This window comes from Staurois parvus, unplaced genomic scaffold (assembly GCF_062004578.1).
Source record: "Staurois parvus isolate SC_StPar_1 unplaced genomic scaffold, SC_StPar_1.0 ptg000748l, whole genome shotgun sequence".
Taxonomy (NCBI): domain Eukaryota; kingdom Metazoa; phylum Chordata; class Amphibia; order Anura; family Ranidae; genus Staurois; species Staurois parvus.
Genome location: NW_028318544.1, coordinates 3546998 through 3565344, shown reverse-complemented (window position 1 = coordinate 3565344; position 18347 = coordinate 3546998). Strand labels below are relative to the sequence as shown.

The 18347-nt window shown below is 41.4% G+C and overlaps 1 protein-coding gene across 1 annotated transcript in view; it reads left to right on the top strand.

The window, feature by feature from the left end:
- The window catches only part of SLCO5A1 (solute carrier organic anion transporter family member 5A1), a 142398-nt gene that overhangs the window by 82873 nt on the left and 41178 nt on the right, over positions 1-18347 (top strand). Inside the window, exons 3-5 of the mRNA XM_089654286.1 lie at positions 4349-4481; positions 12385-12611; positions 14410-14574. Coding sequence (XP_089510412.1) covers positions 4349-4481; positions 12385-12611; positions 14410-14574 — 525 coding nt within the window. The remainder of the gene's footprint in view (positions 1-4348; positions 4482-12384; positions 12612-14409; positions 14575-18347) is intronic.

The following is an 18347-nucleotide window of genomic DNA, read 5'->3' as shown; positions in this document are numbered from 1 at the left end:
AAACCATGTTAACAAATCTCATTAAAAGACCCAGTTATCCAATCTGATGCAAGTGTGTAATATGACATTCAGATAGCTAAAACATAAAACAGGTTTGCATGTTCAAGTTCCAATATATATATGTGTGTTTCCAAGCTCAGTTTATGAATAAAAAGTCTCATGTAAATTGCATCATAAATTTTCAAGTAAACCAACTTTGTCTAATAGCACTAAATGAAGCATATGTGAAATTCCAGACTCTTCACAGGCTCCAGTTCCACTAATCACAGAGGAAAATAAATGCAGATAGTGTGTCAGTATATTCACTACAAGTAGTTCAAATAAAGCTACACTTGAGCATATCAAATGCATGTAGAGCTGTGCACAAGAGCAAATACTGTATATGTGTGTAAACAGAAATGTGAGCAGTTCATAGGCGTATTTTGGTAGAAGCGATAGAAATGTAACCTTGACCGAATGGGGAGAGTACAAGTGGCTTTACATAGCAGCACAACACCAGCCCACATTTCCAGTAGTATGCAATTATGGGAACATAAGCAATGTTAGCAACTATAATGAGCCTGCAGCTGTGTCCTCGTACTGGATAATCACAACTATGACTGTTTCCTCTGCTCTTTGATTGTTCAGAACTATAACACACCAACATGGGTTCTTAATAAAACAACTGCACATTGCTGAGTCATTGAACACAATGCAGCACTGGAGCTGCAGATATCTCTTACTATGACCTTGTGCTATGAAAGCTGACCTTTTAGCCTGTCCTTTATACCAGTGTTTTTCAACCTTTTTTGTGCAAAGGCACACTTTTTTCATGAAAAAAATCACGAGGCACACCACCATTAGAAAATGTTAAAAAAATTTACCTCTGTGCCTATATTGACTATATATAAAGTAATTCTCTTGAATAGGAATCAAACACAAAGAAATTATTTTATAATTACTTTATTATGAAATAATAAAGTATTTTATAATTGGACCCGGGGGCCGGACCAAGAGTAGATGAATGATGTGTATGTGTCATCCATAGTAAGTATAGTAATATTCCCCCATAGTAAGCATAGTAATTAATCCCCCATATAGTAATTCATCCCCCATAGTAATTAATCCCCCATATAGTAATTCATCCCCCATAGTAATTCATCCTCCATATAGTAATTCATCCCCCATAGTAATTCATCCCCCATAGTAATTAATCCCCCATATAGTAATTCATCCCCCATAGTAATTCATCCCCCATAGTAATTAATCCCCCATATAGTAATTCATCCCCCATAGTAATTAATCCCCCATATAGTAATTCATCCCCCATATAGTAATTCATCCCCCATAGTAATTCATCCCCCATATAGTAATTCATCCCCCATAGTGTAATTCATCCCCCATAGTGTAATTCATCCCCCATAGTAATTCATCCCCCATAGTAATTCATCCCCCATATAGTAATTCATCCCCCATATAGTAATTCATCCTCCATATAGTAATTCATCCCCCATAGTAATTCATCCCCCATATAGTAATTCATCCCCCATAGCAATTCATCCCTCATATAGTATTTCATCCCCCCATATAGTATTTCATCCCCCCATATAGTATTTCATCCCCCCATATAGTATTTCATCCCTCATATAGTAATTCATCCCTCATATAGTATTTCATCCCTCATATAGTATTTCATCCCTCATATAGTATTTCATCCCCCATATAGTATTTCATCCCCCCATATAGTATTTCATCCCCTCATATAGTATTTCATCCCTCATATAGTATTTCATCCCCCCATATAGTATTTCATCCCTCATACAGTAATTCATCCCTCATATAGTAATTCATCCCCCATATAGTATTTCATCCCTCATATAGTATTTCATCCCCCCATATAGTATTTCATCCCTCATATAGTAATTCATCCCCCCATATAGTATTTCATCCCCCCATATAGTATTTCATCCCTCATATAGTAATTCATCCCTGATATAGTAATTCATCCCCCATATAGTATTTCATCCCCCCATATAGTATTTCATCCCTCATAAAGTAATTCATCCCTCATATAGTATTTCATCCCCCACAGTACTATTCCCCCCCCCCCTTCTAGTAAGCCAAGTCCCCCGTGTCAATTCACTTACCTTTTGCGTTCCTCTCGCTGTCTTCCCGCGCCGTTCGGGTCTTCAGGGCGGACTGTGAGAGGAGCCTAGCTCCCCTCCCCTCACGTTCGGCACGCTGCCCCGCCTACACACATCCTGACAGCCACATCCGCAAGCCGGATTAAAAGGTCCGCGCGGACTTTTGGGGCTGCCAACCGAGAGGAGGCAGGGGAGCGGCCGACCGAGAGGAGGGAGGGGAGCAGGCGCCCGGCACACAAAAGAGCCGCATTAGACTGGGTAAAGAGCCGCATGTGGCTCGCGAGCCGCGGCTTGCCGACCACTGAATCATTAGATTCTAATGATTGGTCTATTTGTGAGCCGAAGCCACATGTTACAGATGAAATTGGAATTTTTCCCACGGCACACCAGACAATATCTCACGGCACACTAGTGTGCCGCGGCACAGTGGTTGAAAAACGCTGCTTTATACAATACTCTGAACTTCTTGTCATGACAGAAATTGTTTAGGACTAAAAGAGAAGTATGGCCGAAGATTGTTTGACCATGCTTTTTTTCTGAGTCACAGGAGTGCACGTGTGCCAAAGCCTGCTGCTGGCTGATGTCAAAGAGCTGGCTCTGCAGGGATCCCGACAATAATGTTAGGATCCACCCATATACCTGGCCAGCAGCTTGCTCAGCTTCTCAGAACAATCCTGAGAGCCTGAACCAGCCACTCATGTCCCCTCCACAGCCTGGTGCTCCAGTGTGTGCTGAAAGGGCAGGGCAAAGAGTTGATGATTGACAATCATAGCTCTCTGCTCAGTGATGACTGAGAGCTGAGTGATCAGCAGTCATGTGATCACTCAGTTCTCAGGCTTAGAGCCAGAAGGGGACAGCTGCAGCATCAGATCACTGCTTCAGCCATACAGGTGAGTTAGGATGTTTGTTTTTTTAGTGTCCTGCTCTTTTCCTTTGGAGTATTATATCTCTAAACCCAAGAACAAAAATGTAATATATTGCAGCATATTTGGGCTAAGTACCAAAATATTCCTGTTGATCCTGTGCATTATACTGAAATTTTTAAAAATTGTTATCAGTTTTCCCAGCTATCTTCTGTGAACTACAAGCCCCCTTTCCCTTTGTACTCAAGATGAGGAAGAGGGTAGGAGCTTGTAGCTTGACAACATTGCTCCTTCATAAATATAGTACAGCAAGTGAGCTTTGTCAACCTAGGACAGGAAGTGTGTTACCTACAGGTGAAAATAAAGAAAAAAAGGAAACTAATGCAAATGTGTTGCAATGTGCTGCTCCCCTCCGCTGTGTCCCATAGGTCTAAAAATGAACGTTCACATGTGGGATCTTGTGTTTTGTGTGTGTATGAGCATTATGTGTCACCAAAATCCTCTCCCTCCCCCAAACTAATTTAAGCACTATAGGGGGGCTATAGAGGGCTATAGGATTTCAGTGTTGGAACCCTGCACTAGAGATGCCACTGGCTGTCAAATTGCCACTGTGCAGTGTTTGCTTACCCCTACCCACATTCTTTTCTGGTAGGAGATAGGGGAATGTAAACAAACATTGCACAAATTGCGATCCAGCAGTCCCGATCCAGGAGAGCTGCAGTGGTTAGAGAAGGATCTGGAGGGGAGAGAGAGCATAACCTGTCCCTCTTCCCAGCTCTCTCCTCTCCAGATCTGGCTTGTCTCCTACAGAGCTAAACTGACAGGAGTAGTGACGCTGCCATCACTACTCCTGTTAGCTTGTAGGTTATAACTTTTCATGGGGTGCCCCCCCCCACCTCACATGATACCACCGCAGCCAGGGCAGCTGCCCTCCTGCCCACTCCTTGTCCCGACCCTGTGGTGATATTATAAATGGGGCTGTGTCAAAAGCCGACTGTAAGAGAAACAAAAACAACTTCCTCATTCACTTATTAGCCTAAGATTTTTTTTTTCAAATCAAATGGTTTTATGCAATCAGGTTGAACTTCCAAATAAATACGTTGTTTATACAGAATAGAACAATTAATTATCTTATAGTAATCTACATGATCATAAAGATCATATTTTATGCTTCCATCAAGTACACAAATTACTGAATTATCCTGTTTGGAAATCACTTGGATGCCCCTTGTGTTTGCTTTATTTTCACTGTTATGTCACCTCTTATTTGTTTTGTGACTGAGCTGTACATGTAAATTATCATGGGTCTTCGTGATTTTGTTTTACTATTAACACATTGTTTAATCCTTTTCACTTCCACAGCAATCATGTACGTCATGGGTGCTCTTGGTCCGGCTGCAGGTTATTTGTTAGGAGGTGTTCTTATTGGATTTTATGTTGATCCTCGAACCATCGTTAACATTGAACAGAGTGACCCCCGCTTCATTGGTAACTGGTAAGCTTACATGACTTAAAACAGAAAAGTTCTACAATGTTCTTTGTATCACTGCAAGTGGTGTAAACACTGTTATGATTGATGTGGATGATCAGTGTTCCAGTGCAATGCAAACAATAGACATGATGCACGCATCAACCTAATTCTGTTTTTACAAATTTGTGGACAACAATCAGTCTGTTGGCTGTGGACCCTTTAGAGCATATCATTTTCAGTAAAATCATCATTTGCAGCCAATATTTGATGAATTGTTCTTTGTTCTATTTCAGGGGTGTCCAAACTTTTTTCAAAGAGGGCCAGATTTGATGAAGTGAACATGTGTGAGGGCCAACCATTTTGAGGCAAAAAAAAAATGAATAGATAAAGGAGCGACTGATACTGGTCATGACATATTTGAAATCTGTACTTGTTTCACCCCTTTAAAAAAAATGTGAAATTACTCTCACTGATTTCCTTCAATGCTTGAGAAGGGAGCGCATCTTTGCCTTTTTTATCGGCCTCGTGCATGCTCCGAAACCTGTTGCATTGCATGCTGGACATCCCTACGTCATCACGTTGACATCAACGTTGCGCTCCAGGGTGGACTCCGGATGCCATCTCTGGATCTCTTACATGCCTGCCGGCTCCCTGTGAACATTCCGAGTCTCCTCCAGTGCTTACTAAGGGGTATACATCGAGGACTCTGCCATGTCCTTCACTTTCACCACATATGCCTAAGCCTTTCGTTTTCTTTCCACATGTTTCTCATTATGTTCTTCAATACCACATATTGCACTTAGAGGTGCTTTTCTCCTTTTTAGACATTGCCAAAGTACCTGTGCAGCCATATTAAACCAGAGCACGGGCCACAATTGGCCCACAGGCCGGACTTTGGATATGCCTGTTCTACATTGTCAACATATGCATGGCCCAGTTCTTAATGCCCATGTGCATGAATTTATGTGTAATACATATAAAAATAAATGTTATATTTCTATAATATAGAAATAAATGATCTTCTCATAGTCGATTCCTAACAGCCACAGCAGGCCAATATCTGTAGAGAGTGCACATCAACAGAGTGCCAATGACATCACCATTGTTTGTTGCTTAGGACATGCATTGAGGTATGGATGAGCCAGAACGAATTATTAATGGCATCACAACTGTCTGTTCCTTAAGACTTGCAGAGCACTCTAATAGTTTCCTGTATTACATAATGCAATACCTTGTGGACAGTATGTTAAGTTAAAGTACAAAGTGGAGGTGGATTAGAACTTCTGGCAGCTGTTATTCCTGCCTGTACCCTTGTTAGGGTGATTCACCATCTTTATGTGTCCTGTTTACCATTATCATTGAAAGTGAAAGCAAAAGAAAGTCACAATATTTGGGTTGTAATAGTGTGGAAATCTTTCAATGGGGACTCCAGTTCTAGTGACCTGGGGATCCCCAATGAATTCTCTTAATTTGAAGGGATTTCTGCTCACTTCCTGTTTTGTCTATGGGACAGAAAAAGAAGGGAACTCTCATATGCCATACGCGTATGGCAAAAAATATACTGCCAGGGGTTATGCCTGGCCTTTGCTTTATCCAAAATGAAAAAAAAACAAACACTTTTGCCCATAGTTCTACTTTAAAGACTATACTTTCATATAGGGGGTTTCCATTTTCACCAGTAAAGTGGAAAACACTTATTTGTTCACGTGAGCCCTCTGAGTTCCTAAACCAGGAGATCTGTCACTCATTTACACTTGCTTCAGTGTTAACATACATTAAAGCGCCTACCGCATCACTATACTTTGGTGATGCCTTTTGTGATGCTTCTGTGATGCTATGGTGATGCTTTTTGTGAAGCTTGACAAACAGCCTCTATTTGTTTTCAAGGGGCCCAGTAGAACCCCTGCTCAATAGTACGCCCACTCAGCAAATCCCCAGCTCATTAGCACCCCTGTTCAGCAGATCTCCGGCTCTTTGGTACCCTCATTCAGCAGATCCCCAGCTTATTAGTATCCCTGTTCAACAAATCCCCTGCTCACTAGTAACCCCCAGCTTTGCTGATCCCCCGCTCAGTAGTAACCCCCAGCTTTGCTGATCCCCCACTCAGTAGTAACCCCCAGCTCTGCTGATCTCCCACTCAGTAGTAACCCCCAGCTCTGCTGATCCTTACTCCCCCCAGCTCTGTTGATCCTCTGGTCTGCTGATCCTCCTCTCTCTGGTCTCTGCTTATATGCCGCTATATTGCTCCCACGCTGCACACTACGTGTGACATTGCTAGTTTCTTCTGCTCCAGTCTGCCTGATCTGCTAATCTTCCACCACTCAGTCCTCTCTCTCTGGTCCCCACCCACCTTCCACTACAGTGTTCCCATGTTGCACACCATGTGTGCCATCTGCTAGTTGCTCCTCTCTAGTCTGAACCCTGCTCATCTTTTTGCTGCTCCATGCTACGCACCAGAAATGACATCTGCAACAGACACTTCCAGAATATATACACATGAACTGGAAGTGACTGCTGATGATATCTTTCTGGTTTACTTGTTGGTTTCCCAGTTTATCCTGGGATATCTCATACTTGCAATACCTCTAAAACAATGCAAATCTAACTCTGAATAAAAGCCCCTCAAGAGCAGCAGGTGCTGTTGAGAGCTTTGTCATAGACTTCTATGGAGGCTTTGGAGATGCTTTGAAGCACCAAGAAAGCAACATGGGGTATACTTTTTGAAGCAAAGCAAACACAACATGTAAATAGGACTGTAAGCTTGCCATTTTATTTAGTGACAGGTGATTTGATTGGCATTCAGAGGGCTTTTAACTGTGTTCAATGCCACATTTAGAAGCAAGTGTAAACAAGCCCTAAGGGTTAATAAATAATCCAGCAGCCTGCAAATAGCAGGGAACAGTTTTTGAAAGTTCCAGAAGGGAAAACTGCATTTCATGTCTGGAGATCCCATTTACCCTTAGCAGACTACAATAGAATTCTCTCTGTTTTAGGTATATTTATTATGTGCATATACAGTGCTTTGAAAAAGTATTCATATCCATTGAAAGTTTCCACATTTTGTCATGTTACAATCAAAAACCTAAATGTATTTTGTTGGGTTTTTATGTGATAGACCAACACAAAGTGGCAAATATTTGTGAAGTGGAAGAAAAGTGATAAGTGGTGTTCAAAATTTTTTACAAATAAATATCTGAAAATTGTGGCGTGCATTTGTATACTGCCCCCTTTGCTTTGATACACCTAACTAAAATCTAGTGAAACCAATTGCCTTGAAGTCACCTAATTAGTAAATATCTGTGTGTAATTTAATCTCATTGTAAATACAGCTGTTCTGTGAAGCTCTCAGAGGTTTGTTAGAGAACATAAGTGAACAAACAGCATCATGAAGGCCAAGGAACACACCAGACAGGTCAGGGATACAATTGTGGAGAAGTTTAAAGCATGGTTAGGTTATGAAAAAAATCCCACGCTTTGAATATTTCACGGAGCACTGTTCAATCCATCATCCAAAAATGGAAAGAGTATGGCACAACTGCAAACCTTCCAAGACATGGCTGTCCACCTAAACTGACAGGCCGGGCAAGTTGAACATTAATCAGAGAAGCAGCCAAGAGGTCCATGGTAACTCTGGAGGAGCTGCAGAGATCTACACTTCAAGTGGGAGAATTTGTCCACAGGACAACTATTAGTCGTGCACTCCACAAATCTGGCCTTTATGAAAGAGTGGCAAGAAGAAAGTCATTGTTGAAAAAAAGGCATAAGAAGTCCTGTTGGCAGTTTACGATTAGCCATGTGGGGGAAACAGCAAACATGTGGAAGAAGGTGCTCTGGTCAGATGAGACCAAAATTTTACTTTTTTGGCCTAAAAGCAAAACGCTATGTGTGGTGGAAGACTGACACTGCACATCACCCTGAACACACCATCCACACCGTGAAACATGGTGGCAGCATCATGTTGTGGGAATGCTTTTCTTCAGCAAGGACAGGGAAGCCAGTCAGAGTTGATGGGAAGATGGATGGAGCAAATACAGGGCAACCTTAGAGGAAAACCTGTTGGAGTCTGCAAAAGACTTGAGACTGGGGCGGAGGATCACCTTCCAGCAGGACAATGACCCTAAACATACAGCCAGAGCTACAATGGAATGGTTTTGATCAAATCATATTCATGTGTTACAATGGCCGAGTCAAAGTCCAGACCTAAATTCAATTGAGAATCTGTAGCAAGACTTGAAAATTGCTGTTCACAGACATTCTCCATCTAATCTGACAGAGATTGAGCTATTTTACAAAGAAGAACGGCAAAAATTTCACTCTCTAGATGTGCAAAGCTGGTAGAGACATCCCCAAAAAAGACTTGCAGCTGTAGTTGCAGTGAAAGGTTCTACATAGTATTGACTCCTGGGGCTGAATACAAATGCACGCCACGCTTTTCAGATATTTATTTGTAAAAAAGTTTGAAAAACATAATTTTCCTTCCACTTCAAAATTATGTGCCACTTTGTGTTGGTCTATCAGATAAAATCCCAATAAAACACATTTACATTTTTGGTTGTAACATGACAAAATTTGGAAAATTTCAAGGGGGATGAATACTTTTTCAAGGCACTGTAATGCACATTACTTTCTTTTGCAATGCTTTGTCTTTATGCCTTTTTGCTCTGTTAAGAATAAAGAACATGCTTCTGGTCAATTAAAACTATAATAATCATCATGCATGCTGGTATTTTGTGTTTTTTTGTACAAGATCTTGAAGGACAACCGGACCTTTGTTTTAAAATCAAACTGACTCTGTTGTCCTTTAACACCCAACTGCCCTCCGATCTGATCCACCTAGATGGTTGGGACAGATCCCCTTCTGTTTTTCTTTTTCTTTTAGTGGATTGGATTGGAGGTAGGCAGGTATAAACGGACACAAGTCTGTTTACACCCGCCAGTTCATAGGAGTGAATGGAGGGTCTGATCAGGTTTGCCTGAAAAACTGACAGGTGGACCTGATCAGACCCTTTGTGTAAAAGGGGTCTAATTGATTATTCAGGCTCTAGTGGAAAAATGGGTAAAAAGGAAGTACTATCCTTGGGTCCTTACTCTAGTCTAAAGTTCAGAATTTAGGGCTTCCCTGAATAAGCCCCTGTTTAAAAACACACCACCCTCCTCTTTATAATACAAACGGACAAATAACACATTTTACCTTTTACAGAATACTAATTAATGAACACTTACTGGTCCAAGAGTAATTCTTAAAGATTCTTATGGTGCCAGACTGAGGGAGACATTTGGCACTGATCTGGATAGCAGCAGACTGGGATAGTTTCAGGGCTGCAGTTAACATGTGAATGCATCCTTGACATATAAGTCATCCTTTTATACCTTTTTTTATCAATATTAATAATATGTACAGAATGCTATGGTCCTATGGCTGCTTTTGAAGACGATAAGATGGAATTCTCATTTGTCTATACTGTTTATTTATTCTGAGTTAGACCAGAGTGTGCAAATTTTAATAGCTACAGCGGGTATAGAAAAGAATTACCTCTCTTTAAAACAATCACATTTTGTTGCTTTGCAGCCTGAAATGAAGACGGACACCGTTTTTGTTTTATCCAGCTGTATTTATTCAGTTCAAGTTAAAACATCCAAGTGAAAGATATAACACCAACTTGTTGGAAAAAAACAAAACAAAAACAGAATCACTGAGTTGGAAAAAGAATCATCTCCTTGTGTCAGTATTTTCTTGAACCACCTTTAAAATTAATTCCAGCCTTTAGTCTGTTGGGATATGTTTCTACTAACTTTGCACATCTAGACTTTGCAATATTTGCCTACTTTTCTGTGCAGATCTGCTCAAGTTCAATTAAATTTGATGGTGACCATTTGTGGAATGCAGTCTTCAAGTCATTCCACAGATTTTCAATAGGGTTTTAAGTCTGGGCTTTGACTAGGCCAGGGGTGGGCAAACTTTTTGACTTGAGGGCCGCAATGGGTTCATATATTGGACCCGGGGGCCGGACCAAGAGTAGATGAATGATGTGTATGTGTCATCCATAGTAAGTATAGTAATATTCCCCCATAGTAAGCATAGTAATTAATCCCCCATATTGTAATTCATCCCCCATAGTAATTCATCCCCCATATAGTAATTCATCCCCCATAGTAATTCATCCCCCATAGTAATTCATCCCCCATATAGTAATTCATCCCCCATATTAATTCATCCCCCATAGTAATTCATCCCCCATAGTAATTCATCCCCCATATAGTAATTCATCCCCCATAGTAATTCATCCCCCATAGTAATTCATCCCCCATATAGTAATTCATCCCCCATATTAATTCATCCCCCATATAGTAATTCATCCCCCATAGTAATTCATCCCCCATATAGTAATTCATCCCCCATAGTAATTCATCCTGCATATAGTAATTCATCCCCCATAGTAATTCATCCCCCATAGTAATTCATCCCCCATATTGTAATTCATCCCCCATAGTAATTCATCCCCCATAGTAATTCATCCCCCATATAGTAATTCATCCCCCATAGTAATTCATCCCCCATATAGTAATTCATCCCCCATATAGTAATTAATCCCCCATATAGTAATTCATCCTCCATAGTAATTCATCCCCCCTATAGTAATTCATTCCCCATATTAATTCATCCCCCATATTAAGTCCCCAAGTCCCCCCTGTGTCAATTCACTTACGCGCTCCGCGCGTTCCTCTCGCCGTGTTCCCGCGCCGTTCCGGTGTAGCATGAAAATCTGTCTCCTATGAGGATCTGCTCCCCTCGACGTATCTGCGCATGTGCCAGTTTCAGGCATTAGCAGCTGATCGGCGATCTCCGGCACATGCGCAGATACGTCGAGGGGGACAGATCCTCATAGGAGACAGATTTTCATGCTACACCGGTCTTCAAGGCGGACTGTGAGAGGAGCCTAGCGGGAGCCTAGCTGATCCAGGGAGGGTCTGTGTTGTACCAAATACCTTCCACATCTTAATAATAGACTTCACTGTGCTTCTAGGCTTTTTTAAAGACTTTGACATTTTTTTGCATCCATCTCCTGACTTGTGCCTGTTCACAACTTTATCCTGAAGATCTTTTAAAAGTGCCCTGTCACCCATAGTTGATTGTTTGCTTCAGTTGCACGATCAGGGACTGAAATGCTCCAGGAAAGCTCTTTTTATGCTGAGCTAATCAAATGACCTGATCAGTGTTGAAAGTCAAATTGCTTTTAGTACCTTTGAGAAGGTGATTAGCTAACCCCAATTGAATTTACATCTCATTTTTAGGAGGGGTGATCCTTTTTTCAACTCAATGATTCTGTTTTTGATTTTTAAATTTTTTTTTTTGACATGTTGAATAAAACAAATAATGTTGAATAAAAAAAACTGTGTTTGTCCTAATTTCAGGCTGCATAGCAACAAAATGTTATTATTTTAAAGGGGGGTGATTCTTTTCTATACCCACTGTGTATGTACAAACTTTGGTGAAGCTGAAATAATACACATTGGGTTGATTTACTACAGGCAAATAGATTGTGCACTTTGCAGTTGCACTCTGCAACTGCAGTTGTTCCAGAGCTAAGTAAATAATATAAAGCTTCACTTTGCAAAGAATACCCAATCACATGCAAAGAAAAAAAACTTCAATTTTGATTGCATATTATTGGATGATGAAAGGCAGCAGAGCTATCTCTCATTTACTTAGCTCTGGAGCAACTGCACTTGCACTTGCAAAATGCATAGTCCATTTGCCTTTAATAAATCAGAATCATTGTATGTATATGGAACCATATGTACTTTGACATAGAACAGATTACAGGTGTGACATTCTTTAGATGTTAGATCATCTGACACAAGTTAGCGCTGCATGATAAACTTCAGATCGTTTTATTGGCACATATTAACTCCCCCCTTCTTGCAGGTGGAGTGGATTCCTACTGTGTGCAATGGCAATGCTACTGGTTATCTTCCCAATGTTTACCTTCCCCAAAAAACTTCCACCTCGACAGAAGAAAAAAAAGAAGAAAAAGAAAAGTAACTCATATGACGTGTCCAGTGATGACGATGTGATGAAGGAGAAATCCAGCAACAAAGTAAAAACGGATGCTGGTGTTGGCCCATCCATTGGATTTGGCAAGAATTTTAAAGGTAAAAACGAAGTCATATCTGCAGCCTTGCAGACTTGCTAGTGTGGTAGATTGTACTTTATTGGTTACTGGCCAACATACAAATACATAAATAAGATAATTACAGTGAGGCCCGTTCACACTTAAGCGTTTTGTAGCTCCAAGCCCAGAAATGCTCAACAAGCAAAAACCTTTTGTTTCCAATAGTCCTTGATCACCTCTGAACATCCTGTTGCTTGTTACAAAACGTCTGTCACTCAAAGTACATGAGCTACTTTTCAGACAGAATTGAGCGTTTTTGTCTCCATAGACCTCAATGGAAACACCTGAAAAGCGCAACATGAGCTTTTTTCAAGAGGTTTTTCCATGCGTTTTGCTGCGCGTTTTCTGCTCAAACAGCAGCTCTCCACCCCTTTTTAAGCAGCACTCCATACCTTTTAGTTGAAAAACACCTGAAGAAATGACTGACAAAAGCTGCAAAAATGTGCAATTCTGCTTCGTAATTCTCTTGAAAAAAACTCTTGAAAAAAACACTTGAAAAAAACACTTGAAAAAAACGCTTGAAAACATGATGCTTAGGTGTGAATGTAGCCTAAGGGTTAAATATTAATATATTAGGCTTTTCATTATGTCAGATTGGTCAAGTGAACTTAGCTAATAATAAAAACAGTGACAGAGGGCCTTCCCATTCTATCCAAAACTGGAAAGGAACATTTTGGCTGTCAATCCACTTTAAGTAGTGCACTGATAACTGAAGAAGGAGAAAGAAGAATGACAATGAGGTAGTCAATGGTCTAGACATTGTACTTGGTCACTCTGTTGGTGAAAAATGTAGTAATGTTTGATATTATCACATGTAAGCATGATCTAGTCCCATGTGTTTTTGATTACTGTGAAATCCAACAAGGATAAATTGTGGGAGAATTAGGTGTGAGAGGCCCAGATAGCATTCAGGACTTTAAATGATTCCACATTTTTCCACAACGTAACCTCTTTACAGGGAAATATGAGGAATTGGTGAACCTTATTCAAGAGATTGGGGTCAGATTATACAGGTGGGTTATACTTAATTGCTGTGGTGGTATTAGTTTAATATCACCTTTCTAAAATACAATGAAACTTTCAAATGAACAAAAAAAACAATACCTACCTCCTTTGCTGCCTATAAGTTTTTCCAACACTACAAGTCCAGTTTGAGCCTGGGTTCACATATATGCGGTGTGGTATATCGCATTCCGTGCCACATTCCTGTGCAAATCACATGTGATTTGTGTGCGGTGCAATTGGAGTCATACCTTTTGTATGGCTCTAATCACACCGCACCCGCACCAAAAAGGTGCAGGACCCTTTTTTGGGTCCGCATTAGAATCGGATCGCATGGGTATTCACACCTATGCGATCCGATTCTGCACATCGCACCGCTTTCAGGGTGTTGTTAAATTAACATACACACAGGTGCGACTCTGATGTGGTGCGGAATTTGCACAGAAAACGCTGCGGATTCTGCGCTGCATCAGTGTGAACCAGGGCCGAAGGGCACTACCACACATGATGCTCTTTACAGGTAATTAACTCTTTGCATCTGGTCTAATTAATTTTAGCTGAATACATAACATTGTGGTTTGCACTTGTTTCCAGTATTTCCCTGTTTTTATAGATGTTTTAATCCTTGTATACTTGTCTTGTTGAAAATATTAAAGAACACAACAAAAAACCTCAGTAGCAGAAACTCCATTGCACGCCTTTCATTTCAAGGATCCTACATGTATTGTTTATTTCTCCCTTCATTGTTTATAAAATTCATCTCTTGTCATTTTTAGACCTTCCAAGAGCAGCAGTAAGAATTTTAAGCAACATGACATTCCTTTTTGTGAGTTTGTCATACACAGCTGAGAGTGCCATTGTCACCGCTTTTATTACCTTCATTCCCAAGTTCATCGAGTCACAGTTTGGCATCCCAGCTTCTAGTGCCAGCATCTACACTGGTAAGATCATCATGCTAACTGCTGTAAGGAAAAAAAAGAGATATAATGCCACCACGGGGACCTCTTCTTGGCATTTTTGGTTGGTGATGGAAGGTGATTTGATAATATTGCTTTTTTATGAGTCTTTCCTCCAATCTGAACTTTTAGATTCCTGCCTTGTGTACTTTCTCAGCCCCTTCCATGATCCTCCTTCATGTATTGTCAGAACCAAGGATGTAACAAATGACAAATAAAACGTTGTGATATGAGTCCAAGCCACCACTCTCTGACTCCAGTGTTATTTATCAAGGTGCCAGCAATGTAAATGTTGGGAAAGTTACACGTCTATCACATTTCTATTTCTACCAGCATGATGGCTGTCGGAGAGCTGCAGACTCAAAGGATTCTATTACGGGCCCCATTACTTATATAGTACCAGCCTAATTACAGAATGTAAAGGGCAAATCACATCACTCCCTTGTCCCTGAAAGTGCTCATAGCCTAATGCTCCTGCCACATTCATGCATTCAGTAGGACCAGTAAGCCAGTAAATCTACCGGTATGCTTTTAAATATGTCAGGAAACCCATGCAAACTCCATGCAAACCGTGTTTGTTGAGATTTAAACCTAAGACCGAGCTCAAATGTAAGAGCAGTAACCACAGAGCTATCATGCCGTTCATCATATTTATTAATGAGATATCTGCAAACCTCCAAAAAATGAAGAGAACCAGAACTGTCAAATTTCAGAATGGAAAATATGGATGTCAGCTATAATACCAGTCAGTCTTTATTTTCTTTCAATAATCCATTATTTTTAGGAACCAGTACACCCAGCAGTGATGTTAATTTTATAGATGGGGTCTAGTTTGTTGAGTTACATGCTGGATTCTTGTATATGAGAGCCCTCAGGCTGTGAGATCTCTTTTCCACAGTTCCTGATTCTGTTCTTGGGGTTTCATATCTCTTACTATTACAGGGTGTTCGCATTCCCACTTGGTTTTTCTCATAATAGAAGTTGAATTAAAGGAATCCAGCAGAGTTTGGAGAACTGGAAAGTCAGATTCTGACTTTAAAGTTCCTAAGACACATAAAAAGCTGCTAGGTGATTTAACTATTATCTAGCAAAAACGAAAATAGCTGTTTTAGGTAGATGCATGTTAACCACTTTATTAACTTGATTGATTCCATCTTTATAGAACGGTTATTCATTAATTAAATATGAGGCTAAAAAAAAGATAGTTGTACAACATTTTGAATATGGAGACCAGAAATGAGTATACCTTTCTCTTATTTTCCTTATATATACTCGCTTTCCACTGGATTATGCATGAATTTCAGCAGTGCAAACATAAGGAAAAAATAATCCAGGAGGAATTCGGGGGAGGGCGGGATGGGGGGAGTTGTCAGAGTTTTGTGGAAGGTTTCTTCCTTAGCTATAAAGCTAAGGAGGAGGGCACACTTATATTGGTCTTTCCCCTGTATCCTTCCTCCTGCACACTCATATTGGTCTTTCCCCTGTATCCCTCCTCCTGCACACACACACATTGGTCTTCCCCCTGTATTCCTCCTGCACACTCATATTGGTCTTTCCCCTGTATCCCTCCTCCTGCACACACACATTGGTCCTTCCCCTGTATCTCTTCTCCTGCACACTCATATTGGTGTTTCCCTTCTCCTGAACACTCATATTGATGTTTCCCCTGTATCCCTTCTCCTGCAGGCACACATTGGTCTTTCCCCTGTATCCCTCCTCCTGCACACACACATTGGTCCTTCCCCTGTATCCCTTCTCCTGCACACTCATATTGGTGTTTCCCCTGTATCCCTTCTCCTGCACACTCATATTGGTGTTTCCCCTGTATCCCTTCTCCTGAACACTCATATTGGTGTTTCCCCTGTATCCCTTCTCCTGCAGGCACACATTAGTCTTTCCCCTGTACCCCTCCTCCTGCACACTCATATTAGTCTTTCCCCTGTATCTCTCCTCCTGCACACACACATTGGTCCTTCCCCTGTATCCCTCCTCCTGCACACACACATTGGTCTTTCTCCTGTTACCCTCCTCTGGAACACACAGATTGGTCCTTCCCCTGTATCCCTCCTGCACACACACATTGGTCCTTCCCCTGTATCCCTTCTCCTGCACACACACATTAGTCCTTCCCCTGTATCCCTCCTGCACACACACATTGGTCCTTCCCCTGTATCCCTCATGCACACACACATTGGTCCTTCCCCTTTATCCCTCCTCTTGCACACACACATTGGTCCTTCCCCTGTATCCCTCCTCCTGCACACACATTGGTCCTTTCCCTGTATCCCTCTTCCTGCACACACACATTGGTCCTTCCCCTGTATCCCTTCTCCTGCACACACATTTCACTTCCCAATATTCATACTGATAATGAGATGGTCCCTTCAGTGCACAGAGCTCTCTAGCCAGTTTTACACGAGGACAGCATGTGCATTAACCCAATAAAAACCAGTCTGCATTGTATGTGTGTTGACATTAACTTCTCAGTGCTTCAGCCCTCAGTAACCTACCCCCAGCCTATAAATCTTAATCCTCAGTGACTTGTCTGCCTTGTATGTGATCTGATCCAAGAACATGTGCATCAGCCGCTCAGTGACAGATATTCAGAGTGTGTGCATTAACTGCTCAGAGTTCTGTCCGCATCATCTAAGCAATAACTTCTTAGTGTCCACCCCCATTCCTCTACACATATGTGATAACCCCTCAATTAGTCCTCAGCCCATATGCATTATGTCCTCAGAGCTAAGTCCCCAGGCATGTGGTATATCTCTTCAGCGTTCATTCCCAAGGCATGTACACTATATTGCTAAAAGTATTGGGACACCTGCCTTTACATGCACATGAACTTTATTGGCATCCTAGTCTTAGTCCATAGGGTTCAATATTGAATTGTCCCACACTGTGGAACTATGTGCCTACGTGAAAGTTTGACCATTCTTCCTGAAGCGCATTTGTGAGGTCAGGCACTGATGTTGGATGAGAAGGCCTGGCTCGCAGTCTCCACACTAATTTATCCAAAAGTATTCTATTGGGTTGAGGTCAGGACTCTGTGCAGGCCATTCAAGTTCCTCCACCCCAAACTCGCTCATCCATGTCTTTTTTGCACCTTGCTTTGTGCACTGGTGCACAGTCATGTTGGAACAGGAAGAGACCATCCCCAAATTGTTCCCACAAAGTTGGGAGCATGAAATTGTCCAAAAATGTCTTGACATGCTTTGGATGCCTTAAGTGTTCCTTTCACTGGAACTAACCCAACCCCTGAAAATGAACTTCGCACCATAATCCCCCCTCCACCAAACTTTACACTTGGCACAATGCAGTCAGGCAAGTACCATTCTCCTGGCAACCGCCCAACCCAGACACGTCCATCAAATTGCCAGATAGAGAAGCGTGATTCATCACTCTAGAGAACACGTCTCCACTGCTCTAGAGTCTAGTGGTGGCATGCTTTACACCACTGCATCCGACGCTTTGCATTGCACTTGGTGATATAAGGCTTGGATGTAGCTGCTCGGTCATGGAAACCCATTTCATGGAGCTCTGTACGCACTGTTGTTGTGCTAATCTGAAGGCCACATGAAGTTTCCAGGTCTTTAGCTATTGACTCTGCAGACAGTTGGCGACTTCTTCACACTGTGCACTTCAGCATGCACTGACCCCGCTCTGTGATTTTATCTGGCCTACCACTTCATGGTTGAGTTGGTGTTATTCCCAGTTTCTTCCACTTTGTTATAATACCACTACCAGTTGACCGTGGA